General features: G+C 39.7%; 1 protein-coding gene across 7 annotated transcripts in view; it reads left to right on the top strand.

Annotated features, from left to right (window-relative positions):
* The window catches only part of EYA3 (EYA transcriptional coactivator and phosphatase 3), a 93,716-nt gene that overhangs the window by 60,294 nt on the left and 6,000 nt on the right, over positions 1 to 27,422 (top strand). For 6 of the 7 annotated variants that reach the window (XM_055573971.1, XM_055573972.1, XM_055573970.1 and 3 more), the window contains 10 exons: positions 37 to 122; positions 2,577 to 2,760; positions 5,909 to 6,048; positions 10,128 to 10,211; positions 11,431 to 11,520; positions 13,583 to 13,641; positions 15,937 to 16,097; positions 18,170 to 18,284; positions 19,261 to 19,382; positions 25,020 to 25,120. In XM_055573971.1, the coding sequence (XP_055429946.1) occupies positions 37 to 122; positions 2,577 to 2,760; positions 5,909 to 6,048; positions 10,128 to 10,211; positions 11,431 to 11,520; positions 13,583 to 13,641; positions 15,937 to 16,097; positions 18,170 to 18,284; positions 19,261 to 19,382; positions 25,020 to 25,120 (1,142 nt within the window). Of the gene's footprint in view, positions 1 to 36; positions 123 to 2,576; positions 2,761 to 5,908; positions 6,049 to 10,127; positions 10,212 to 11,430; positions 11,521 to 13,582; positions 13,642 to 15,936; positions 16,098 to 18,169; positions 18,285 to 19,260; positions 19,383 to 25,019; positions 25,121 to 26,145; positions 26,233 to 27,422 lie in introns of those variants that run through there. The other variant, XM_055573975.1, reaches the window with a different exon arrangement.

Raw genomic sequence — 27,422 nt, forward strand, 5'->3', positions numbered from 1 at the left:
TTCACATAATATCTTTTAACACTTTCAATCTTATAGCTTCAAGCACAAATGCCAGCCTGATACCCACTTCATCTGCTATTGCCAATATTCCAACAGCAGCCGTTTCCAGCATCTCAAACCAGGTATGGTGCTCCTTTTGTTCATCCTACTTGATACGGTTCATCTAACTAGCTCTTCCCTTCTTTTCATTATCAGTTTGCCATTTCTAAGAAGCAACCAGTATGGGCCATGGAGAGACCTTTTCCTGGATGCTCCCAGAGCTAGGACCTAAGATGGTTTCTCAGGCTACTATCCAGTCTCTCTCATTCCTCTGCTAAGACTGAATGATATGATTGTATCTGCTCCCTATTTAGCCACTCATTTCATTGTGAATTCCTTGTGGTCTGGTCTTGATCACTCTTGTGCTAACTTTATGTTTAGATCACTGGTAACATCTTCAGTGTTTTAGAAGTTTTTTGGTTGTGTTGTTATGTTTTTATCTGTTGTTTTCTCTGTAGCAATTAGTATTATCAACCACAGTCTCCATGGATCTTTTCTCCTGGCTGCAGTTAACTATTCTGGTTCACATTTTATGTTTGACTCCTTTTGTATTTGTTCATTCTTCTAGTCCCCAAGTATTTATTGAGTTCCTGCTGTGTACCTGGAACTCTTCAGGTGTCTCTCTCCCTTTCATATCCTGGCCTCGGTCATGGACAGTCTGTATTTAGGTTTCCACATGTTTACTGTTTCATCCCCAGGAATGTTTACACAGTCACAGTGTCCATTTACTACTTCCAAAATGAAGAGTCTAGTCCTGACCTCATGATATCTACAGGCTTCCTGCTGATTGATTGGCTTTTTCCCTTTAATATCCTGTTGTTTCCCTAAGTTAACCATATCTAAAACCAACGTTTCTTTCCACCCTTTTGCTGTTCATTATCTTCCAAAAGGAATGCCACTTTTTCCTACGGTGTCTCAATTCTTGTCACTTATCTACCTGTCAGTGCAGGAGACATAAGAGACACATGTTCGATTCCTGGGTCGGGAAGATCCCCTGGAAGAGGGCATGGCAATCCACTCCAGTATTCTTGCCCGGAGGAGCCTGTCAGGCTACAGTCCATAGGGTCACGAAGAGTTGGAAACGACTGAAGCAACTTAGAATGCACACTGTTTTTTAATATACCTACACCTAAAACCAGACCAGTCATCGTCAATTTTTTTTTTTTCCTTACCCAGCCCTGATCCAACCATTCCTGGAATTCTTTCTTGCTTTTCTTTTCTTTTTTTTTTTTTTTTTTGGCCACACCACACGGTATATGGATCTCCGACTAGGGATTGAACCATGCCCCCTGCAGTGGAAGCTCAGAGTTTTAACCACTGGACTGCCAGGGAAGTCTCTGCTTTTTCGTTTTTTATCGCTAACTTGTTGGAAGTATTTTTGCCTTATACCCTGCTAGATTTTTAACTCCCTGAGTTCGGCTCGTATGACTTACTCTTTTCTTTAATATTCCTTTGTCCTGTCCATGCACCCCACACACACCCACACACACACAGAATTGTATTTGACTTATGGTAGATGCTCAGTACTCTTTATAAATAATTGATCTGATCAATTAGCATCTTCCTACTTGTCATCAGTATCAATATCAGTGGAGTTTTTTTAAGGTGTGTTTGAGCTGTGCATCATATCCATTTTTTACAGCTTTTTAAAGGTTTAATTGACATACAGTAAACCACACAGGTTCCAGTGTATGACCTGATAAATTTTGTCATGTGTGTGCCTATGTAACTACCAAAAGTTCCCTTCAAATATTTTGAAATAACTTTATTTTTAAAGAAAATGTGATTTTTTTTTTTTTCTTAAAGAGAGATGTACTCAGGTGTTGGAGAAGGCAATGGCAACCCACTCCAATACTCTTGCCTGGCAAATCCCATGGACGGAGGAGCCCGGTAGGCTGCAGTCCATGGGGTCGCTAGGAATCGGACATGGCTGAGTGACTTCACTTTCACTTTTCACTTTCATGCATTGGAGAAGGAAATGGCAGCCCACTCCAGTGTTCTTGCCTGGAGAATCTGGGCTGCCGTCTCTGGGGTCGCACAGAGTTGGACACGACTGACGCGACTTAGCAGCAGCATACTCAGTTTTTAAACTGGGGAACTATGTAGGATATGTGCTTTTTTTTTCATGCTCATCTGTCCTTAAAAGCACTACCGTCTAGTGCAGTGGTATATAAACTTCTTAAAGTGTAGAATCTTTCCTTCAAAAATTCTATGCAAATATTTATGCAGAAATTCTGTACATAAAGTAGGAGAAAAAGAATAGTATAGTAGAAAATGGACATTGTGTGTACAATGCATGGGATACTTCCCTCTCAGCCTTACCCTAGCATCTCCTCTTTGCTCTTGGGTTTCCACAGAATGCATTTTGAAAATCACTGGCTTAGGTGGAAAACTATATAGGTACGTAAACGAGAAGTCAAGTTAATGTTTTAAGGAAATAATTATGAGACAGAGGGACATGAAAGTCTTTGGTGTTGAAATTCATGTTTTTCTCTTTCTGAGTCTTGTTTTCCTCCCTTATTCCCTTTTACCTACAGGACTATCCCACCTATACCATCCTTGGTCAGAGTCAATACCAAGCTTGCTACCCCAGCTCCAGCTTTGGAGTCACAGGCCAGACTAACAGTGATGCTGAGAACAGCACCTTAGCAGCAGCCACATACCAGACGGAGAAGCCCAGTGTCATGGTACCTGCAGCTGCAGCAGCCAGACTCTCCTCTGGTAAGCTCTGCGGCTCTAAAAACTTTGGCTTAAGGGCATTTCATCCAGCCAGTGATGGTGAAGATTATTTTGTTCTTATCTAAGTCACTGTTACCATGCTCTTGGCTTTCCCTCTCAGGTGAGAGGTATTTTTAACACTGTATCCAGACTGTGATGAGTCATTGGCAGACTGAATATAAAACTTGATGTTGTGAACAGAAAAGGACCAAGAATGAAAATACTTTATTTCTGACTCGCACTCTACCCTCCCCGTAGCTTGTCACAGAGAACTTCAGAATCTTAGCACATTTTGTAATAGCTGGAGAAGTCCAGTTTTAGTCTGTGCATCATTTGGACTTCTGGTTACACCTCAGGGTGGTAGTTCTTAACTTTTTCTATGTCATGGATCCCTTTAAGATTTTGAGAAAAGCTGTGGTCCTTTTTCCCCAAAGAAATACATAGAATTTAACCTACAAATTTAAATTTCTACTTTAGCAATGAATCAGTGAATTATGATGTCCAGATTTTAATATCCTGACATAAAGACTTAAACTTTCAGTAAACATATGCACATACTTTTTATTTATCTCTATTTTTCATGAAAATTTGGTGGTTTGCTGTTACATCCTATAACTTGAAGGAAGACTGTTTATCGTTAACACTGACACATTTTTAAAACCAGTGGTCTGCATCTCCTAAAGCAGTCTTCTATGCATCTTGCCTCTACTGGTCTTCTAACTAGATGGACGTACAGATGGTCACTGCTTCAAACCTGCATAACGTTGAGATCATTCCATGCGTTAATACCTTAGTTTTTAATTCATTTCTCTAAATAGCTTTGTCCTTCATAACAATTTTAACTTTTTAATAATGGAGAATTTCAAACATAGGCAGAAGTTGTCAGAATAGTATAGTGAACCCTTATATATCTGTCATCCAACTTCAACAGTTAACAGCTTACAGGCAATCTTGTTTCAGCTATGTGTGTACAAAGTCACTTCAGTTGTGTCTGACTCTTTGTGACCCTATGGACTATAACCCACCAGGCTCCTCTGTCCATGGGATTCTCTAGGCAAGAATACTGGAGTAGGTTGCCATTCCCTTCTCCAGAGGTCTTCCCGACCCAGGGATCGAACCTGTATGTCTTATATCTCCTGCATTGGCAGGCGGGCTCTTTACCATTAGCATTACCTGGTGACCTCAGTTCAGTTCAGTCACTCAGTCGTGTCCGACTCTGCGACCCCATGAATCACAGCACGCCAGGCCTCTGTGTCCATCACCAACTCCCAGAGTTCACTCAGACTCATGTCCATCAAGTTGGTGATGCCATCCAGCCATCTTATCCTCTGTCGTCCCCTTCTCCTCCTGCCCCCAATCCCTCCGAGCATCAGGGTCTTTTCCAGTGAGTCAACTCTTCACATGAGGTGGCCAAAGTAATGGGAGTTTCAGCTTCAGCATCAGTCCTTGACCTGGTATGTTTCAACTATACTTCTTCTAATTTCCTCCTCAAATTCCAGGTCTCATGTCTCTAAAAGATAAATGCTTGATAACATAACCACAATGCCATTATCCCATATAAAATAATTCAACAATAATTCCTTAATGCCTAAGGGTATTCATATTTCTAGTTTTCTCATAAACGTTAAGAGTCTTGTTTTTGTTTAAAGTCCAAGTAAGGGCTTCCCTTGTGGCTCAGCTAGTAAAGAATCCACCTGTAACACAAGACACCTGGGTTTAATCCCTGGGTTGGGAAAATCCCCTGGAGAAGGGAAAGGCTACCCACTCCAGTATTCTGGCCTGGAGAATTCCATGAACTGTGTAGTCCATGGGATGGCAAAGAGTCAGACATGACTGAGCGACTTTCACTTTCAAGGTCCATACATTGTGATTGGTGGATATATATTCTGTTCTAACCTATAAATTCCCCCATCTCTTTTTATTTCCTGTGTAATTTATTTGTTGAAGAAAGTAGATTGTTTTCTCAGTATCAGTTAAGTTCAGTTCAGTCACTCAGTCCCAACTCTTTGCGACCCCATGAACCCACAGCATGCCAGGCCTCCCTGTCCATCACCAACTCCTGGAGTCCACCCAGACCCATGTCCGTTGTTTCGGTGATGCCATCCAACCATATCGTCCTCCGTCATCCCCTTCTCCTCCTGCCCTCATCAGGGCAGCATCAGGGTCTTTCAAATGAGTCAGCTCTCCACATCAGGTGGCCAAAATATTGGAGTTTCAGCCTCAACATCAGTCCTTCCAATGAACACCCAGGACTGATCTCCTTTAGGATGGACTGGTTGGATCTTGCAGTCCAAGGGACTCTCAAGAGTCTTTTCCAACACCACAGTTCGAAAGCATCAATTCTTTGGCGCTCAGCTTTCTTTATAGTCCAACTCTCACATCCATACATGACTACTGGAAAAACCATAGCCTTGACTAAATGGACCTTTGTTGACAAGGTAATGCCTCTGCTTTTTAATATGCTGTCTAGGTTGGACATAACTTTCCTTCCAAGGAGCAAGCGTCTTTTAATTTCATGGCTGCAATCACCATCTGCAGTGATTTTGAAGGCCAGAAAAATAAAGTCAGTATAAATTTCACCAATTAAAAGCTTAGAGGGTAGCTTGCTGCAACCTACTACTTTCTGTATTTTATTTAAACTGGTAAATAGATCTAGGGTGATGGTTTTCAATTGGAGGTGGTTTTGTGCCTCCTGCTTCCACCCTAAGGCACCCACACCCAGGGATATTTGGCAATGTGTGGAAGCATTTTTGGTTGTCACACTGGGAAGGGGGTGCTACTGGCATCTAATGGGTAGAGGCCAAGGATGCTGCTTAACCAAACATCCTAAAACGTACAGGATGTCCCCTCACAACAAAAATTGCCTGGACCAAAACGTCAGTTGTACCAAGTTGAGAAACTGATTGCAGGCTTAATTTTTTGGGTGGGGCAAAATGACTTCATAGTTAAGTTTTTTCATTGCGGAGGCAGGCATACAAATTCTAGTTATGGCTCTTCGTGCTGTTAGGTCTGAATTTCCAAATTCCTTGAGTAAAGTTTGGTTTCCCAGCCTTTATCCCTGCAACATGATTCTTAAAGGCAGAGAGCCTGCTCTGGTTCTTACAGCCTGTGACCACACTGGCAATAGCAGGGTCTTACTTTTCCTTTTCAGGAGACCCTTCTCCAAGCCCATCTTTGACCCAGACCACACCAAGTAAAGATGCTGATGACCAGTCCAGGAAAAACATGACTGGCAAGAACCGGGGCAAGAGGAAAGCTGACGCCAGCTCTTCCCAGGACAGTGAATTAGAAGTATGGGAAGAAACTCATTTGAGTTACCACCTGCTTTTTTCTTTTCTCTTTTCTTTAAGTTTGTCAAATATATTTCTGAAACTCATGGATATTATGTGGTTCTATGTTGTGTACTGTTTAATTCCTGAGCAGTAGAAAATGAATTGGCCAAGTGTGAAAAGAGAAGTATAAAAACACATTTCTCTATGCCCACATTTTACCATATCACTTTCAGATCCTTTTTACCAACAAATTTGAAAAAGCTTTTTCAAATTTAGGTAGCCAGGTAACTTTTTAAGGGAAAGAACAATCTGTTCTGTATTCCAGAGGAGAACAGAAAGAACATTGCATCATATTCAAAAAGCAAAGGGTATCACAAACAATGTCATACTGTTCTCCATTTCAAAATCTTAGAGTAAAATGACAGAACTGAAGTGCTTTAGCCCAAGTTGCTGTGAAATCTGCAACCAGATCTGGTAACTTGTAAATGAGATAGATTGGCTCTCACTTACTGTGTAAACCCTATAGAAATTTATTATGGATATACATTTGGCTTCATTATTAAAAAGACTAGAAAGCCATACAAAATTCTAATAATAATGGAGTTTTGATACTAATCTTTTTGTTTTCTTTCTTTAATTTTTCTATAATGTGATTGTTTAATGAGAAGAAAAAGCCATATTTAAAAATGAGTCCATTGACATTTGTTCATAAGACATTGGTAAATTGAGGCTATGTTTGGAACCTCTCTTTCCTTTTGTTACTAGGAGGATGGGAGTGGGCTGGGAGAGATAGAAAGAAAATGTAAAGAGCTGATACATTTCATGGGAAAAACTGAGAATTCACTAATTTTTTTAATGTGGTAAATGTGGTAAAGTATATATAAAATTTACCACAAGTTTGCAGTTTTAAGTACATTCACAGTGTTGTTCAGAAGTTTTTCATGATTACAAGCTGTGTACTCATTAAGCAATAACTTCCTGTTCTCCCCTTCTATCAGTCCTTGGTAACCTTTTTTCTACTTTCTGTCACTATAGATTTGCCTGTTTTAGGTATTTCATATAAGTGGCATCATACAAAATCTTTCCTTCTGTGTCAGGCTTATTACTTCCCCTAAGCATAATATTTTCAAGGTTCATCTATTCTGTAGTATGTTTCAGAACTTCATTCCTTTTTATGGCTGAATAACTCCATTGTGTATATATAGGACATTTTGTTTATCCATTCATCTGTGATGGACACTTGGGGGTTTTCCATCTTTGAGCTATTGTGAATAAAGCTGCTATGAACACTGCTGTACTCAAAAATATCACTTTGAGCCCCTCTTTTCAATTATTTTGGGTATAAACCTAGGAGTAGAATTGCTAGACCATATAGTAGTTCTGTGTTCAGCTTTTTGAGGAACCTCCAAAACGTTTTCCAAATGACTACACCATTTTACATTTCTACCAGCTTTATAATAGGGTTCCAGTTGCTTCCCTTTTTTGCTCACTCCATCCTAATGGGTATGAAATGGTGTCTCGTGGTTTTGATTTGCATTTCCTTAATGACTAATAATATTGAGCATCTTTTCATGTGTGAATTGGTCATTTGTCTATTTGATTGGAAGTAATGTCTAAATCCTTTGCCCATTCTTTAAATCAGGGGGTTTTGTTTGTTTTTGAATCTTAGGAGTTCTTTATTCTAGAGTTTAATCCCTTAGCAGATATATGATGTGCAGATATTTTCTGTGCACTGTCTTTTCACTCTCTTGATGGTTTCCTTTGATGATTAACCATTTTAAATTTTGAAGTTCTGTTTTGATTACTTGTGCTTTTGGTATTATACTTAAGGGTCTAAGGTTATGAAAACACCTATATTTCTTCTAAGCATTTTATTGTTTCAGCTCTTAAGTTTAGGTCCTTGATCCATATTGAGTTAATTTGTACATAGTGTGAAGTAAGGATCTAATTTTATTTTTTTGCACATGGATATTCAGTTCCCTTAGGACCTTATTTTGGAAACAGTTTCCTTTCCCCTTTGTTCATGGTATCCTTGCAGAAATAATAGTAATAATCAATTGACTCTCTCTCTCTCTCTCTTTATATATATATATATATGGGTTTATTTCTGGACTCTCTCTGTTCCATTGGTCTGTGTGTCTATCTTTATGCTAGTACCACACTATTTTGATTACTGTAGCTTTGTAGTTAGTTTTAATGTCAGGAAATGTGAGTCATCCAACTTTGTTCTTTTTCAAGACTATTTTGGCTCTTTAGGGTCCCTTGAGATTTCGTACAAACTTTAGGTTAGTTTTTCTATCTCTTTAAAAAAGTGTTGGAAAACAATAACAACAACAACAAAAACAGTGTTGTGATTTTGATAGGTATTTAGTATATAAGTCCTGAACTATCAGTTAAATTTATTCCTAAATATTTTATTATTTTTTATGCTTTTGTTTAATTCCATTTAGGATTATTCATTTCAAGCTTATAGAAACATCTGATTTCTGAATTCATTTTAGTAGCTCTCAGTAATTTTTTGTGGGTTCTTAAAGGTTTTCTCTGTGTGAGATCACATCATCTGTGGACAGAGATCATTTTACTTCTTTCTTTCCAGTTTGGGTACCTTTTTTACCCTTTTCTTGGGTATTTCTTTTACCCCTATTCTGGCTAGAATTTCCAGTACCATGTTTGATTAGACTTGATAAAAACAGAGACATACTTCTTTTATTCCTAATCTCAGGGGTAACACTTTCAGTTTTCCACCATTGAGTATGATATTAGCTGTAGGTTTTTCATATATGACCTTTATCAAGATAAGGAAGTTGCTAGTATATTGAGTGTTTTTATCATGAAAGTGTGCTGAGTTTTGTCAGATGCTTTTTCTACATCAGTTGAGATGACCATGTGGGTTTTTTCCTCTGTTCAGTTAATGCAGTATATTACATTGATTTTTTTTTTTTTTTTTCCCCTACATTGAACCATTCTTACATTCTGGGAACAAATCCCACTTGGTCTTGATGTATATAATTCAATATTCTGCTGAACTTTGTTTGCCACTGTTTTGTTGAGGTTTTTTTTTTTTTATCAGTGTTCAGATGAGCAATTGGTCTGTAGTTTTCTTGTCTTTATCTGACTTCAGTATCAGGGAATTGCTGCCTTCACAGAGTGAATTAGGAAGTGTTCCTGCTTATTCAGTTTGGAAGGTCTGAAGGATTGTGTTTGGTAGAATTCACCAGTGAAACCATCTGACCCTGGCCTTTTCTTTTCTTGGGATGTTTTTTGTTATTGATTCAGCCTCCTACCAGTTAAAGGTCTATTCAGATTTTCTTTTCCTTTTTGAATCACATTGTATATTTCTAGGAATTTGTTGTTTCATCTAGATTGTTTATTGGTGTATAACTCTTCATAGTATAAAGGATTATAAAATCTTTTTTATTTCTTCAAAATTGGTATTAATATCCCCACTTTCATTTCTGATTTTATTAATTTATGTCTTCTGTCTTTTTTCTTAGCTAGTCTAACCAGACGTTGTCAATTATATAGATCTCTTCTAAGAACCAACTTTTGGTTTTGTTGATTTTCTCTATTTTTTTTCCTATCTTCTGCTTTTTCCTACCCTTTTCTAACCTTTATTTTTTCCTTCCTTCTACTGGTTTTGTCTAGCAGTGTAAATTGTGCAGTTTGGTTATTGATTGAGATCTTTTTTTAGGGTATACATTTGGAACTAAAAATTTCCTTTGGGACTTACCTGGTGGTCCAGTGGTTAAAACTCCCTACTTCCAATGCAGGGGGCACAGGTTTGATCCCTGGTTGGTTGGGGGACTAAGATTCCACATGCTGTGCAGTGTGGCCTTAAAAAGAAAAGAAAAAAAAATGCCTTCTTAACTGTTTCCACAGCATCCCATAAATTATGGTACGTTGTTTTTTGGTCTTCATTCCAAGGTATTTTCTAATTTCACTTGTTATTTCTTTTTTATCCATTGGTTGTTTAAGATTATATTAATTTTTACATATGTGTGAATTTCCCAGTTTTTCTTCTGTTATTGATTACTTGTTTCATTCTACTATGATTTAAAAAGATGCTCACTCATTTTTTAAAATATTTCCCTCATTCAGCGGGTATTTCTGTGGGACTTAGATGAAACCATCATCATCTTCCACTCCCTTCTTACTGGATCCTATGCCCAGAAGTATGGAAAGGTAATTTGAGTCTTTCTTCCTTTGTTATAACTTTCCCTCTCTATGCGTGCAGGTAACCAAGATCACTGTCTCTGTTATCTCCGTCTTACCTATTGACCTTTCACTTTTCACATAGAACTTCGCCTGGTGGCTTATAGCAGGCAGACTACATGGTCAGGCAGAGTTTATAAAGCTGGGAACTAGACCTCGGACTAGTACTGAAAGCTGAAGTTGGTGGAGGGTGGTAAAGACTAAGTATGGGACTGAACTCAAAACAGAGTGGAGTCTCAGGATTACGTGCTCCAAAGACTGATCTGTTATCCCTTCCATCACATGCGACAATCCAAACTGAGCATTTCATTTAGCTGAGAATCTGCGAGATCTGTACATTTAAAATATTAAATAACTTTCTAAAACAGATTGTATAGCTTCTTAAATGAAAATGTACTGAGCAGAATTTAAGTTTAATCATCAGTAGTAAAGTCAGTTTTGATAGAGGAGTGAGCTGTTTTTGAGGTATTGTTGGTATATTTCTATACTAAATTACCTCCAGATTCCTATTTTTTTTTTTTTTTTTTTTTTAGTTTCTGTGAATAAATTTTATAAAAACATCTGCCTCATTTACCATCCTACTTTATCTACTCCTAATTATTTCTTATTGTCACTATTTGTTTCTATTAGAAGTATTTTCCATAGGCTTTTAGTATCTAGGCTGGTAAACTAACATAAGCTTATATACTCTATAACAAGACTGGTTATGAAAGTATACAAAATAAGATCATACCACCTCTAAGTGAAGGTCTGATAGTTCCTTTTAAAGCTTTGTGCATTGGTTTTCCTACAAATATTTCTTTACTGATTTCCTGGTTGTTTAGATTGTCAGATTACTGACTTCCAGCGTTATACTGTGTGTGTGTGTGTGTGTGTGTGTGTGTGTGTGTGTAAGATAATGAGTATTACAATAGCAATATTTTAGCAATAATTAGAATTTCTGCTGAAGCAGGGAATTTTTCCACAATTTGTTGTTGTTTTTTTTTAAGTGGATTAAAGTCCTGAAATTTTTAACTTTGCACAATCTAAGCTTCTTACACCTGTGAAAGAAATTGCATCAGTAATAGTGAGAAGCACCGTTGTGGGCCAGTGTTGTTTTGGCCTTGACCTCAAATAATTCTGAAACATTTAGAGGTAAGAACTGGTGCTGTAAGTGCCAAGTCAAACAAATCCTCTTATTGCCTTTCAGGACCCAACAGTAGTGATTGGCTCAGGTTTAACAATGGAAGAAATGATTTTTGAAGTGGCTGACACACATCTATTTTTCAATGACCTAGAGGTATGCATTTTAAATTGTTTCTGTACTTCAGTGAAACACTTTGTTCCATAACTTATTTATTGAGTGTGATTTTTGCATTTAGAGGAAGTGTGGTTAAACAGGGTAGGTATGGTGAGGCCAGCTGGGCACTTAGGTATACATAGTCTTGAAGAAATAGTTCCTTGGTTAGGTCAGCACAGTCTTGTTTCTGGGCTTCAGTTTTATTGGCTCAAAAATTTGATTTTGTTAGCGTATTTGGAAGTGATCTAGCTCTAGGGGCAGTACATCCCATCAGGTAAAGCACTGATACATAAACCAATATTCTAATTTACTCATCTATATTAAATAATATATAGAAGGTGGCATCGGTTGTACTCTTAATTATATTTTGACTGTTCTTCAGTTTTACCTTCTTAAAAGATAGTCTCTTGATTTGTCAGATCTGTAGAGGGCTACTCTTAACTTGTTGTATTTTGTACCTGCTTATTGTCCATGTATAGGTAAGCCGTGAAGTCCAGATCATTTTATATTTAGGTGGAGGGAAACCTGGAAACACTGAGAGCTTCTTGGTTAATTGTTTTGTTTGACATTTGAGTTCATCTTTGAGGTAAACATGGTGTAGTGGAGAGAGCACAGGACCGGGAGTCAGAGGACCAGACTCGAGTACCAAGTTAGGAAAGTTATCTCCCCATTCTGGGCCTCAGTTAAGCAGTTATCCTACACAAGGAACTAGTAACAGTTGTTCTGTTTGAAGATGAGAATGCCTTGCCAAGACACTGGGGTGGGAAGGAGCAGATTTGTCACTTAATGTCCTTTTGAATTTTGAACTCTGTACGACGTGTATTACCTACTTTTTTAAATAGTGGAAATTTTAAAGTAAAATAAACACAAAGTAATCCTCTCTCTTTTCAAACACAGTCTAGTTCTACTCAGCAATTCTCCAACAAGTTAAGTTAGTAGGGCTCTAAACTCCAGTACTTTTATGTAAGCTCCACAGTGCTTTAATCTTCCATCAACTTCACATGTTGATAAATTGGAACATTATAGTTTTTATTCAGCAAACATTTATTGAAAACCTAGTATGTGCCAGTAATTGTTGCCAAATTGTATTTGTAATGATTTTCTAGACATAGTCCTCACTCAGGACTGAAAGTTCTGTGAAGAATTTGACCTGAATGTGTTCCTGCCCCCCAGGTCAGTGGTTCTCAACTTTAGGGGGCATAAGAATCACCTGGGGAGCTTGTTAAAAATGAAGACTCTAGGACTTCACTCACAGAAATTCTATTCAAAAATATGCATTTTAAAAAATCTTCCCCAGAGGATTCTGATGCAGGTGGACACCATGGCACCGCCCTAGGTGGTGTCAGAGGAATACATCTGTCAGTTAGGCAGTGGGTGGTATTTTACCTCAGTAGTAGTGTGGGCTTAAAGAACCCGTGGATTCAAATCGAAAGACCTAAGCTCCTTCTAGTTTCTTTCTACCACTCACTAGTTTTATGACCTTGGGCCAATCATTTTATCTCACTTTTAGAATATGAGGAGATTGACTTAGGTGACCTCTTCTAATTCTAAGTTTGAATTTACAAATTTCTATTTCAGTCATTCTCAGTTTTGATACTGCACACACTCTACCAGCATCTTTTTTGTCTGCAAAAACTTACTGAGTACATGCTACATAAGGGCACTGGACTAGACTGGAGGGTTCAAAAGGAGATGTAAGATATGGTTGTGCCATAAGAGGCCTACACTGTGATAGAACTTAGTCTAATGTAGGACATAGGCACACCTGACAATGTAAGGGAGCTTGTGCTTATACCCATGGGCTGTGGGGAAAATGAACTATTGAGATAAGAGCAGAACTGCGGGTTGGTATGGCTAAGGAAGATTGCATGAAGACTGAGGAATGTAAATTAGGCCTTTAAAGAAGGTGGACAGCAACGGGGGTGAGACTGATCCTCCACACATAAGAAACCATAAGGTACTTCATCATCCTGCCGTTGTTTGTGGTATTTTTACAATATATCATGGTGATAATAGAACTGCTCTCTGGGATGAAATAATGGGTGGTTTTGTCTTTTAACAGGAGTGTGACCAGGTGCATGTGGAAGATGTGGCTTCTGATGACAATGGCCAAGACTTGAGGTAATAAAAACAATGATATCTTAAACATCAGTATACCTGTTATGCACAAGACACTGACTAGGTTCAGAGGCAAACAAAGGTGATTAAGACATGGCCTAAAAGAGCTCACAGTCTATTAGAGAAGATAGAAACAAAGACAGCTGATGATGGCATGCGGTGAGAGAAGGTGACTGTAGAAAATGTGATGGGATATAGAGTAGAAAGTAATTCCGATGGTTGTGGGGAGCCAGTGGTGCCAACACTGGAGTGGCCTTCTCAACACAGTAGACTTTGAGTATAATCTTAGAGATTGGGGAGCATGATGGAATGAGACAAAAGCATTCCAAAGTAAAGGATATACTTGTTTCTCTTTGGCCAGATTTTCAGTCAAGAAAAGTGTGCTTCCAGATTGGTTAGTCTTAGATAGAAATAAGCATCAGGTAATTTCACCAAGGAAGTTATATGGTAGGGGTCTGGTGGTGTCAAATGACCGTATGGAAGACAATTTTAAACATTAATATCACAGTGAACACTAAACCAGGGAGGTCTCAGTGGCAAAATGCTTGCTCAGTCCCCTCCTGTCTCTCTTGGCTACAGTCTTCTAGCCCAGCAGTCTTAGCTAAGAATAATCCAAAAATTTGTCTCCCTTATATCTAAAGACTTTTAGAAAAAAAAAAAAATTGTCACATCTTTTCATGTTAATTTATTTTATTAATGTTTATCCCTTTCCATAGGCAAAAAGTTTTTCCATGTGTCTACCCTAAAATTGTTTCCTCTGTGCATTCTCAACTCTAGAGCAGATCTGGACACATCACTTAGCAAGGACACAAACAGCCCTGCGGCGCTGAGGAGGAGGAGAGGTTTCCCTTCAGGAGCAGCATCCAGCCGTGCATGTTGTGTCTTGCACAGCTGTGAAGGGCACCATTCTTAAGAGATTTTACTTACTTTAGGAAAAAGCTTGGTCTGAAGCAGTTTACAATCCACTCTGAGTTCTAGTGCTCTTTTGTTTCTCGTATACATATGTCTGGGCTTCCCTGGTAGCTCAGACGGTAAAGAATCTACCCACAATGTGGGAGACCCTGGTTCGATCCCTGGGTGGGGAAGATCCACTAGAGAAGGGAATGGTAGCCCACTCCGGTATTCTTGCCTGGAGAATTCCATAGACAGAGGAGCCTGGTGGGCTACAGTGCATGGGGGTCACAGAGTCAGATAACGACTGAGCAACTAAGCACAGCACATACATATGGCTAACTAGTAATGGCCTATCTTTTTATTGGCAGCTTTTCCTTAAATATAGAATCTCACACTTATGGAATTCTGTTTTGATTTTTGAACCAAGTTGTCCCTAATTCCATCAGTCATTTTTAAATCTTGACTTAGGAAGTAGTCATCCTGCCCAGGCTGTTTAACTGTAACACTTGTCTATTGCTGTGTAACAAATTACTCCCAAGCCTGGTAGTTTAAAGCAATTACCATTTATCATCTCAATGTTTCTGTAGTTTGGGAACTTGAAAGTAACTTAGCTGGGTAGTTCTGAATCAGGGTCTTTGAGATTAAAATCAGGATAGCTGGAGCTAAAATCATCTGAAGGTTTGAGTGGAGCCAAGGACCTGCTTCCAACCTATTGTGTGTGGCTCATAGCAGGAGGCCTCAGGCCTCACTGTGTCCCTTCATGTAGCAGCTTGAGTGTTCTCACGTGACAGCTGACACTTAGAGCAAGCCCTATAAGAGAAGTCTGGTCTCTAAAGCCTGACACCATCAGTTCCACCACATTCTGTTTGTGTTCAAATATAGTCTGTACCCGAAGGGAGTGGAGTTAGAAGAGAGGAATAGTGGCCCATGAACTTAACGAGTCGACAGATCCCTGAAGGAGAACATTCCCATTTTCTTACTGTTATTAGAACTTGGGGTTCATTCCTCCCATTATTTTTTCACATTTCTCCTTTTTACATAGTTGCAATCATATCGTGGGTGTGTACAAAAAATTTTATATTCTGAAGGCTTTTTTTCACTGTAAGATGTCATCTATCATTAGTGAAAGGATGGTCTATCTGAAGCCAGCCTCTAGGGGATGCTGACGCTCAAATTGTTCCTGCCCCTCTTGCTCTCCCTCTCCATCCTTTCTCTGATAGAACTAACAGGGGTGAGATGACAGACCGATGGAAGATAGCCTCTGACATACAGAGATTAAGGAAGAAGAGTCTCACGGCTTTGATGTCAGATGCCTATGGAGTAGGACAGAGAATTTCAGGTGGCCTTCAGCTGAAAACTCGGTGCAGTATAGATTTTCATTTTCATCATCCTCTCTCTCTGCAGCAACTACAGTTTCTCGACAGATGGTTTCAGCGGCTCGGGAGGCAGTGGCAGCCATGGTTCGTCTGTGGGCGTCCAGGGAGGTGTGGACTGGATGAGGAAATTGGCTTTCCGTTACCGAAAAGTGAGAGAAATCTATGATAAGCATAAAAGCAACGTGGGTGGTAAGTGTGGCATATAACCAGCCAATTTCCTCTTTTGCTCTGATTTCCTGTTTTCCTTTCTGGGGTTTACCTTAGAGCTCCTGGGTTATGAATTTGTGGCACAGGGACATTTTAACTCTGTTTTAAAAATGGGGTTGATTGAAACCCTTTGGGGAGGAAGCTCTGCATTCCTCATGGACTCTCCTTAGCATAACTTCACCAAGTTCTCTTGTTCTTTTTAGACAGCTTTCCTTTTTAAAGGAAATGTGTTCCATAGATCATGTTTAATGGCATGTGTTTTTTCTGGACTCACAGCTACTGTCAGTAATATTGAAGAGGTTGCCATATTTTTGGACAGATTTATCTAGCCATCAGGACAAGTCAGGTAGAATTAGCGACCAGGTTTATAGTGGATGGAAAACTAGGTCCAGCTTGATAGGTTGGCAGTATCCATCCATGCAGTGTGATTTGAAGGACCTTGGACTTCTTTCTGCCCAGCTATGTCTCACATATCAGGTGCCATTATGCCTAAAATTCATATATTTGGAATTAATTAGCCATAGATTGTTTGGATGAGAAGAGACATTAGTAAAGAACTAATCTAAATCCTTCATTTTGCATTTGAGAAAACTGATGGTCCATCATGAGGATCACAAAGGCGGGACATGTAGCAAGTTAGTGACCATACCACAACTGGACTTTTGGTCCAGAGCACTTTACATTCATACAGACCCCTCTTTAGTGACATGCCCTTGTGAGAAAATATTGAAAACTCTGAACCATCACCCTCAAACACCTGCATCCACACAGAACGTTGCGTGAAGTTTCAGGGATTCCCTGGACTGCCTAGAAATATATGACCCTGGGTCAAGAGAGGCCCCAGTACTTTTTATTTTGGCAATCAGGTCATTTTGTTTTTTCTCTCTCACAGATATTAGCCTTTCTTTTATTAGTTTTCATATACAACCTCTGTGTCTGGTCCATTTTCTGCCCAGTGAGTGTCTCGACCTGGTTTCCTGAAGAAAGGGCTTTATAACCCTCTGTGAGAATCCTTGGAGCCTACCCTGGGAAACATATTAAAAGTAATATCCACCTGTATTTTTTTTTAAGTGAATTAACAAAAGTGCTACATCATAGTAGTTAAACCTGTGACATAGGCTTGCTTGTGTATGTCATACATGACATATATTTGTTTGGTTTTTGTTTTATCAGAAATGTTGAGAGTCATCAAATTGCAGGCTTACATTATGAAACCATCTGTCTGAAAATAAATTATAAACAGTTACACTAGATTTCTGTTTTTATGGCATACTGGTAGTAGAATTTCTTTTTACCTTCACTGTAGAAAATTAGGGCCAGATTTATTATTTGAATATACTAACTCAAGCATCTGATAACATGTTCCAATCAGATGAACTCTTTTTTGTTTTGTGTTTAGTTATCTGATCTTAAAGCAGTGCTTCAGTCTCTCATCAGCTGAAGTTGTTTCAGAAGTAAGTACAGTACAGATGATCAGAATTTGGTGATTCAACCTGGAATCTCAGGTTGATGTGTTCTGAAGAAGGTGAAAGCACCATCATCGCCTTGGGAGCAGCGTATGTCAGTGGGAAGATTTCTGAGACCAAAAGACATCAATTGCTCTGTATTCTTAGGCAGCCTCCTTTCCTCCCTGAGCTTTGTTTTCTTTAGAAAGAGACTGAAAATGCCATGGGCTTTTCCATCTGTAATTGTTCCCCCTTTTTTTGGTTCTTGATGTCACGTCTATACCAGTGCTACTCAAAGTATGGTCCACCAGTCTACAGATGATGTTACTGGTTGGTTAATGAAAGAACGAGCTTGAGCCAGATCCTAATCACACTGTTTCTCTCAGCTGATTTTGTTGTGGTTATGCCACACCAAGCGAAAAACTCTGGTGGAAAGAGTCAAAAAGGCATGTTGAGTAGGCTACTCCAGGGCCTTATCAAGGAGAGAGAGGTGTTAGCTCAGTAGATACTTCAGTAACACACTATTTCCAAATTGAATTTAGAAGTTGCTTTCTCGATGCCAGCATGGATCTTGTCAAATGATGACTGTGTCTTCTTTTATTCCCAAAGGGCTCCTCAGTCCCCAGAGAAAGGAAGCACTGCAGAGACTAAGAGCAGAAATTGAAGTTTTAACAGATTCCTGGTTAGGAACTGCCTTGAAGTCTTTACTTCTCATCCAGTCCAGGTATGGAAATGCTTTTTCTAGGTCTTATCCTCTCAGAGAGATTCTTTCTCCCACCCTGGTCCAGGATAAGGCCGTTCCCGAAAACAGGCTGTGGGGAAGGGTGAGAGGAGTTCAGTGATGCAGGCAAGGATTCACAGATGGGAGGCAAGGCCATTTTACTCTATCAGCATGCCTTAGAGTTTTGAGCATCTTTTTCTTTTCTCTTACTTTTTGCTCACAAAATTATACTCAGTAACCCAGAGTGTCCAGCACTGGAGGTGGATGCACCTGATAAGATCGAAGAATACATGGAGGAGACTTTACAAATACCCTGAATACAGGAAGCTCCAAAGAAATGTAGCACAGCCTACTCAGGAAGGCAGGATTCAAAAGAAAAAGGGTACATTAAGCAGATTAAGGAGATTTGAGCTCAAAGCTTAGAATGGGAAATAAAAACATAGCCTTATTCGTCCCTCCTTCAAAGCAAGAATTCCAGACGAACAGCCTAGTAGAGTAAACAGAAACTGACACCCACGGATGGATATCTGTGAAGGGAAAAGACTTGTGAAAAGAATGTATATTCTGACCTGTGTGTCGCCGTTGTGTGACGAGAGAGAGGACTGAAGTCGCATCTCCTTTAAGGGCTGAGTTGCGTTGAGATGAGGTGCTGCTGCAGCTGAAGCCTTGCCGTGTTTCTTGTAGTGTGGTGTCAGTGCCGTGGGCTCGTGGGGTTTGCCAGCAGTGCAGTGAGCTAGAATGCAAATGAGGGGAGAGCAGGGGGCTGTTCTGTGTCCACCACAGAATCTCTGCCTTTTAATTTGGAAGATGAGTAAACCTGAGCTGGAGCAGGAGCTGAGCGTTGGCGCTGAGCAGATGGCCACACCAGGAGCTTTGAGGTTCATTTTACACAAGTAGATCCTGCAGAGAAGACTCATTTGAGTTCTTGTTCCCAGGTTGGTTTGATTTCACTTTTTTATTGTCTTTTTCTCCCTTGCAGAAAGAATTGTGTAAATGTTCTGATCACTACAACCCAACTGGTTCCAGCTCTGGCCAAGGTTCTCCTATATGGGCTAGGAGAAATATTTCCTATTGAAAACATCTACAGTGCTACCAAAATTGGTACGGTGTCAATTCTGTTTCTTGTGACAGGCCTTACAGTAATACTTGCTACTTAGGATGCTCTTATTATTTACCAGTCCTGCTGTTAGACACTTTACATATGGGTATATCTATAATCCTCTGCTTTCTTCTGACATTACTAATGAGGCAGTTCAGGTTGACTCAGGACTTCACAGCTTCACAGGATTCAAATCCAAGTCTATCAGACTTAAAATGTATTGTGCTCTTTTCTTTTCCATTTGAAAGAACATAATACCTAGTTTAGAAATCTACTTGTGCCTCATTTCAGATTTATCTTTCATAGAGCGCTGCAGTATAGTATAATCAAAAAAACACCAGATTAAAAATCAAGGACTAAGCTCTGTACTTTAAAATGATTAAATCCCTCACACCTGTTAGGACGGTTGCTATCAAAAAAACAAGCAGAAAATAATGTGGCAAGAATGTGGAAAATTTGGAACCCGTGTGCACTTGTGGTGGGATTGTAAAATGGTGCAACTGCTGTGGAAAACAGTATGGCTGTTGCACAGAAATTAAAAACAGAACTGTCAGGTGATCCAGCAGTCCCACTGCTGGGTATATAGCCAAAAGAATCCAAAGCAGATCCCAAAGAAATATTTGCAAGCCTGTGTTCATAGTAACATTATTCTCAAAAGCCCCAAGGTGGAAGCAACCCCAAATGTCCATCAAATGAATGGATAAATGAAAGGTGGTATATACATACAGTGGGATAGTAGCCAATCTCAAAAGGGAAGGAAATCCTGTCATATGGGTATGTATGAACCCTGAAGACATTATGCTAATAAGTCAATCACAAAAAGATAAATACTGTATATTTCCACTTATAGATAAGGTTCCTAGAGTAGTTCAATTCATAGAAACAGAAAGTAGAATGGTGGTTAACAGAAGCTTGGGGAAAGGGAAAATAGGGAGTTGTTGCTTGGTGGGTATAGAATTTTAATTTTGTAAAATGAAAAGTTCTGGAGAACTGTCACTCAACAATGTGAGTATGCTTATTATTACTGAAAAATACATTTTTAAATGGTTAGAAAAAGAAAAAAAAAACTGAGGACCAGGATAGAGTCCTAATTCCCGTTTATTAGCTCTTCGGGAAATTACTATATCTCCTGAGCCTCAGTTTCCTCATGTAAGATGAGAAACTACGAGAGAGGTTTTGAAAATCAAACCAGACTGTGTATGAGAAGGTATTTTTTATCCGCTAAAAATGTATTCAGTACTAAGTATATGAAATAGTAAGTACTTGATAAGTATGTGCTGAATTGATAAAACTAATTGGTACCAGGTTTGTATAAAACCAACTTGTTCTGCTGAGAAGGCAGCGCACTCTAATCATATGTGCTGTACAAGGTCCAATGACAACCGTCTCCTGCCCCCTGCAGACGCTTTAGTCTGTGTCTACAGTTCCTGCTTCCCTGTCGCAGCAGAGGAGACAGCTCTAGTGTGAAGGTGAACTCTAGGTATCCACTAGATTAAAAGGTGTCAGGCATTGCCAGGGCACTAGGAATATAGCCGTGACAGAATCCTCTGTCCTCATGGGACTTACCCTCAGTCAGTGGTGCTAGGATAATTGGTTTTCTGTATGGGGGGAAAAAGCAGAATTGGATTTCTTCTTTATGCTATTTGCAAAACTAAAATTCCAGGTGGATAAAAAATGTAACATGAAAAGCAAAATTTGCAATTTTGAAGAGAAATATAAAACTATCTGTATGACCTTGAGGTAGGGAGGGATTTCATTTAAGAGACCCAAAAAATAGTGTTAAAAAAAAAACACAAAAAACAGAAAAAAAACAATCATTTTGGTTGCATGGAACTTTTATATACAGTGAAAGATGACATAAAGTGACAAGCCAAGTCACAGACTGAGAGAAGATATTTGTAATACATGTAGTTGTTAATTAGTAAAGAACTCCTGCAAATCAATAAGCAACGTAATTAAAAAAAAAAAAAAAGTAGGCGTAAACCTTGGAACAGCCAATTTGCAGAAAAGGAAACCCAAATTGTTAGTAAATGCATATGAGAGGTTTTTTGACCTCATCGATTAAGGATCTGCAAGTTAAGAAAATGCAAATTAAAATATGATACATAGCCCATTTACTAGGTTGACAAAAACTACTTTGAGGGTCTTGGACTACAGCCACATACTGAATTCGCCCACTGCCTGTTTTTGTAAAGTTTTATTGAAACAGAAGCCGTGCCTGATTATTTCCATAGCTGCTTTCACAGGACAACAGAGATCATATGACCTGCAAAGCCTAAAATATGCCAGCTCCTTCCCTTGAGTAATTCTCATTTGCAAAAGGAGGTACATGTAAGGACTTTTTTTTATGCAGTCTTATTCATAGTAAAAGATAATGAGAAACAGCAGGTGAACCTGTCTGTGAACAGAAAATAGACATGAAACAATGGAATACTATAAAGCACTCATAAGTAAGTGAACTAAAGCTATATATATCCCTAAAGATTAGTATTAAAAAGTGTTGAACACAAAAAAACGCATTGCAAATAGTATGTACAGTATGCAAAATTTACATAAAAGTAAAAAAAATTCAAAATAATAACCATACACTGTTTATAGATATGTAGAGAAAGGAGGAGAAAGAATAGCATCAAGTAAGTAGGCATACATCAAAAATTTCAAATTGTATGATCTCATTCGTATTTCTTTACATATATAATTCTTTTTACTTTTGGCTGTGCTGGGTCGTGGTTGCTGCGTGGGCTTTGCTCCGGCTGCGGCCAGCACATCTCCTCTGTAGTTGCGGTGCTCTGGCTCCTCATTGCAGTGACTTCTCTTGGTGCGGAGCACAGGCTCTGGAACACGGCTCAATAGTTGTGGCGCGCAGGCTTAGTTGCTTTGCAGCATGTGGGATCTTCCCAAACAGGGATTGAACCCATGTCTCCTGCATTGGCAGGCAGATTCTTTACCACTGATCCACCAGGGAAACCCTCATTCTTATATATATTTTTTTATCTAAAGCAACTCTATAGTGTTAAGGTTTGACAAAGCTGTGTTGGTGGTAGATGTACAGGCATTTGTTTTTATTGTTCTTTTTTTGTGTGTTGAATTACTTCATTTACAAGGGATTTGATAGGGGAGATGCATCTGAAACCTCCCCTTCAGAGTTTGCTGCTGCCACTGCTTTACTGTGCATTTTGTAAGAACTCTGATCATTCACTTAGGTTCCCACACCTGAAAGGGAGATTTCTGTGGTGCTTGATTCTGCTTCCTGGCACTCAGAGGCTCATCAAACTAATGGACATGACTTTATTCCTTCTGACAATAAGTGTGCTTATTTGGTGATTTTCTCATTTCATCCAGAGCTCATTAGCTGAGCTCCAGTGGTACCTGGCACCATGGTAACCACAGTAAGAGGCTTGAGGCTTTCCTTCACAGAGCTGTAAGATGAGAGTGGACAGAGGAAATGTTTGTTCAGTTCCTCTGAAATTATTTCAGAATTGCAGTTCTCTGCATGGCCACTCTGTGATCTGGACATTAAAGAGAATTCTCAAGATCATTTCTGAAAATGTCAACAGTATTTCTAATAGAGGAAGCCCAGGAACTTAAATCTCCACAGGCCTGGGCATCTTGCAGTTACAGCCATAGTCTATTGCTTGACATTTGGTGAGCTTACCACTCATTGGTCTCATCCTCCCCAACAGGAAAGCTCATCTCTAGGATTGTTTTGAAAGTATAAAATGAAAATGTATTTACCAACTATGTTGGAATTATTTTTTCAAATGGCTACTACTTTACTCTGAGTTGTTAATAGCTCATTCTTAATCCTTTTAGAGGAGACATTCCTAATTGTATTTCTTCCTTGATCATTGCAGGCCAGGACAATGAAAACATCTCAGTGTCTCCGACTTCTAAATATAAGACTTTCCCTTTGTTAGGTCTTAGGAGAAATTTCTAAAATTCTACTGATTTAGGATCCTACTAAAAGTTTTTTCTCTAAATCATAAATTTGACTGTGGCTCTAGCAGAGGTTGGATTAGGTAGTAAGGACATAATGGTTGGAGTGGGATTAGACACACAACTTTTAACACTTAATAAGAACATATATTAACTCATTATTAGTTGAATTATTTAATGCTTAAATTGGGGCTGAAGATCTGGACTAGTGTCATCCCCTGAATCATTTGTGAAATTAATATGTATTTACTCAGCAAACATGGTTTGAATGCTTGATATCAGTGTAAGGCGTGACAATGCTGTTGTAAAGTGGGAACGTTGAAAAGGACCTAAGTGCATCTAAACCGAGCCTTGTATTGAGTGGGAGGTTGAAGCCCCTTGTATTAAGAGTGCGCTAGAGTCTAGTCCAGGTTTGAGGTGCCACCTGAGCTAGGCTTGTCACAGACTTGCAGTTGCTCAGCTGTACCACCCAGGATTTCTGAGTATGGGTGTAAGGTTCTTGTTACTTATGTTTTAGTCATCTGAGATTTGTGTATTTCCTGTAGTTGTATATTTTATTACAACAGTTTTCCAGCAGATGGCATTCAAGTGCCTTGAGGAGGAGGCACCTTTTTCTTATTCACACAGGAGCCCTGATGTTAAGTCACTTGAATCGGGAAGGACAAGAAGGTTAATGGAGCAGAATAAAAAAAGGAAGCAGAGTTAGGGCCTTACTTAAGTGAAGAATATGGCAGAAATAGAAATAAAGCCTAAGAGATGGTGAAGGAAGAGCAAGAGAAATAATTTTATTTACTTGTGCAAATAGTGTCTTTGCCATAAGCAGTGTCATGTGTGAGTGTTTAGATGTTGGTTCCAGGTGGGATTTGAGCTCTGATACATTACTGTGTTTCCAAGAACTGTCTTCAGTGGTTTTAAATCACCCGTAAAATCACCCGTTTCCCAAGGTGACTAAAAGTGATACAGGGTCTCAGTTGTAGTTACACAGTATGAGGGAGGGAATTCCAGCTGTGACAAACGTGGCTGCCATATTCACGGCCATATTCATCGATACTCTGGCTCCTCCCCTCCTGAGAGACAGAAGGCCCACGCCTAGAACTGTTTCTCTCGGAAATGGAGGGTTGGAAGGAAATGCCTGTTTGTCCCATTACTCAACAGGAATCAGGGACTTCCTCATCTTTTTCTTTCACTAATGGTGTCCCCTCAAAAATCATCCTTTCTTCGTGGCACAGTGACCAGAGCCTAGACTTAGAGTCAGAGGCTCAGAGTCTAGCTACTGGCTTGTTTGTAATCTGGGGCAAGTTGGGTGTATTTCCATCTACTGAAATAGAGGATGGATCTCATCTCACCAGATTATCTTAAGCGGAAGAATTACTTGAAAACTGCTCTGTATGCCGTGAAGTCCAGGAGCTGTGGAAGAGGGGGGAAGTGTGCACAGCTCTCACCCTGTGTTTATAGAAACCCCCACGCTCAGATCTTCGGGACTTCACCCTCACTGCTAAAGTGAGAACCTAGAGAGCCAGTGCCTAAAAAGTCTGTGGTGTGAATGGAACAATTGCACACTCTTTGGGCAGAGGGCCTGCTGGGTCTCTAGCTGCCACCCTGATTTTGTCTAAGCACAGGCAGGTGAACCTAGCAGCATCCCTTTTCTTTGATATTGAAAAAAAGAAGGAATGTCTTAAGAGCAAATGTCTTTTTCTTATCAGGTAAGGAGAGCTGCTTCGAGAGAATTGTGTCGAGGTTTGGAAAAAAAGTCACATATGTAGTGATTGGAGATGGACGAGATGAAGAAATTGCAGCCAAACAGGTAACCATGGCAAAAAACATAGTCTATATGCGAATACATTGAGCAGTTAGGAGAATCCTAAAACTTGGAAATTATACAATCTATTGTGCACTTACACTGTTTTCCCTTCCTCTCCCATTTTATCTTTATTTTTAAAAAAATTTATTTGGCTGTGCTGGGTCTTAGTTGCAACATACAGGGTCTTTTAGTTGTGGCGTGCAGACTCTTATTTGTGGCTTGTGGGATTTAGTTCCCCGACCAGGGGTTGAACCCAGGCCCCTGCATTGGGAGCATGGAGTTTTAGCTACGGAACCACAGGGAAGTCCCCATTTTTCTTTTATCAGAAAAAGCAAAAGGGTCATTTTTCCCTGCTCCGTGCAGTTTTCCCTGTAAGTTATTAGATCCTCCCCTTCTCTCTCCTCCCTGCCATGCTAAAAATCTTAAAATCTTTGAGCCCTCCTACAAGGAGCCCACATGATTAAACCTGATGTGGGCCTCATCTTCATCTTACAGGGCAATGCTTTCTCAAGAGGGTGAGACTCCACTACCAAAAAGACCAATCATTCAGTCTTTCCTAGGCTTTGGATTCTCAAAAAACCAGTGCGATCAACTGGGAGTTGTTTAGAGAAAGTCCTGCCTGCTCCTGAGCCCTGGAAAAATTATCCCGATGTTAACCTCCTTGCTAAGCAGTCCCAACTCCAGGTCATCCCTTTTTAATACAGGGAACAGCAGATGAAAAAGTCTTGGCTATGAAGACTCGTTCATGTCTCATTGCATCCATTTAATAGCTCTGTAACTTTGGACAGTTGACTTACTCTCTTTGAGAGTTTTCAGCTGCTAAATGGACCTACAGAAGTTCTTTCCCTCTCTACCTCAGTTTTCTTCCAGCAGTTTCTTAGACATGGAGGCACTGGGTTGCCAGCTAGAACCATTTGCCCTGAGTTTTTTCCATCTAGTTAACACACAAACCTTCAGCAGCTGTTAATGAACTACGTTTGATAGTCAGTGGCATTATTACCTAATTATGTTTTCATTTGCCACTCTAGGTAGCAATTCAAGGACTTTCTTCAAGGTTTGTTTTTGGTTTTTTTTTTCATATGTTATCTCCAAAACTTTAATTTTAAAGTGCTTGTTGCCCTCTGGGGAAGTCACTAGTGGATGTAGGCGCTGCTGCTGCTTGGTCTAAAGAAGGGAGTGGGGAAGATAACAACTCAAGTGTTCTCAGACTTCATGTCTCCAAGTAGATGCCATAGACTATAGCCATTGGAAAATGTCTTAGAGCTCCATCCAGGTCAGTCTCCTCCCTGTCAGGGATCTTTTCTGCAGCCTCTTTGCCAGAAGACTTTCTGTCAAGTCCTTGCTTGAGTATACCTAAGGATGAGGAAACTGCTTCTCAGGTATCCTGTTCCACTGTGGAGTCGTTCAGGTTCTTAGAATGTTCCTCCTTCCATTGAGCTTAACATTTCTCCTTTGCTTCCTGGTCTTAATCTTGCACTGCTGAGCACAAGTCTTCTTCCTCGTTTTTTTCTTTTTCTCCTTTTTTGGCTGTGATGGGTGTTTTTGTTGAAGTGTGCAAGGGCTTCTCTGTAGTTGCGATACTCAGGCTTCTCTTAATTGCTGAGCACAGGCTCTAGAGGGTGCAGGCTTTAGTAATTGCAGTATTTGGGATCTTAGTTCCCTCACCAGGGATCACATTGGAAGGTAGATTCTTAACCACTGGACACCAGGGAAGCCCTCCTCTTCTGTATATTAAAGACCTTTTAAAATATTATATGTGAGCAGTAGGCTTGAAAAAGCACTGAGCTCCATGCCAAAAGAACTGTGTTCTCGGGACTTTCAATATTCCAGGTAACTTGCAACCAGTCTGAACAAGATGATTGGTAAAGCTAACCTCCATCGACTTTATCAGAGAAGGCAATGGCACCCCACTCCAATACTCTTGCTTGGAAAATCCCATGGACGGAGGAGCCTCTTAGGCTGCAGTCCATGGGGTCGCTAAGAATCGGACACGACTGAGCGACTTCACTTTCACTTTTCACTTTCATGCATTGGAGAAGGAAATGGCAACCCACTCCAGTATTCTTGCCTGGAGAATCCCAGGGACGGGGGAGCCTGGTGGGCTGTCGTCTATGGGGTCGCACAGAGTCGGACACGACTGAAGTGACTTAGCATAGCATCGACTTTATAGAACATGTTTTCCACCACTCACATTTTTCAAAGCTTTTCTTTAAAATGTGGCTTCCAGAATGGCACACAGTATTCTGTACATGACTGATCACCTAAGATAGTGGGATTATTATTTCCTTTTTTTTAATATAAATTT

The sequence above is a fragment of the Bubalus kerabau genome, chromosome 3 (genome assembly GCF_029407905.1).
Source record: "Bubalus kerabau isolate K-KA32 ecotype Philippines breed swamp buffalo chromosome 3, PCC_UOA_SB_1v2, whole genome shotgun sequence".
NCBI classification, from domain to species: domain Eukaryota; kingdom Metazoa; phylum Chordata; class Mammalia; order Artiodactyla; family Bovidae; genus Bubalus; species Bubalus kerabau.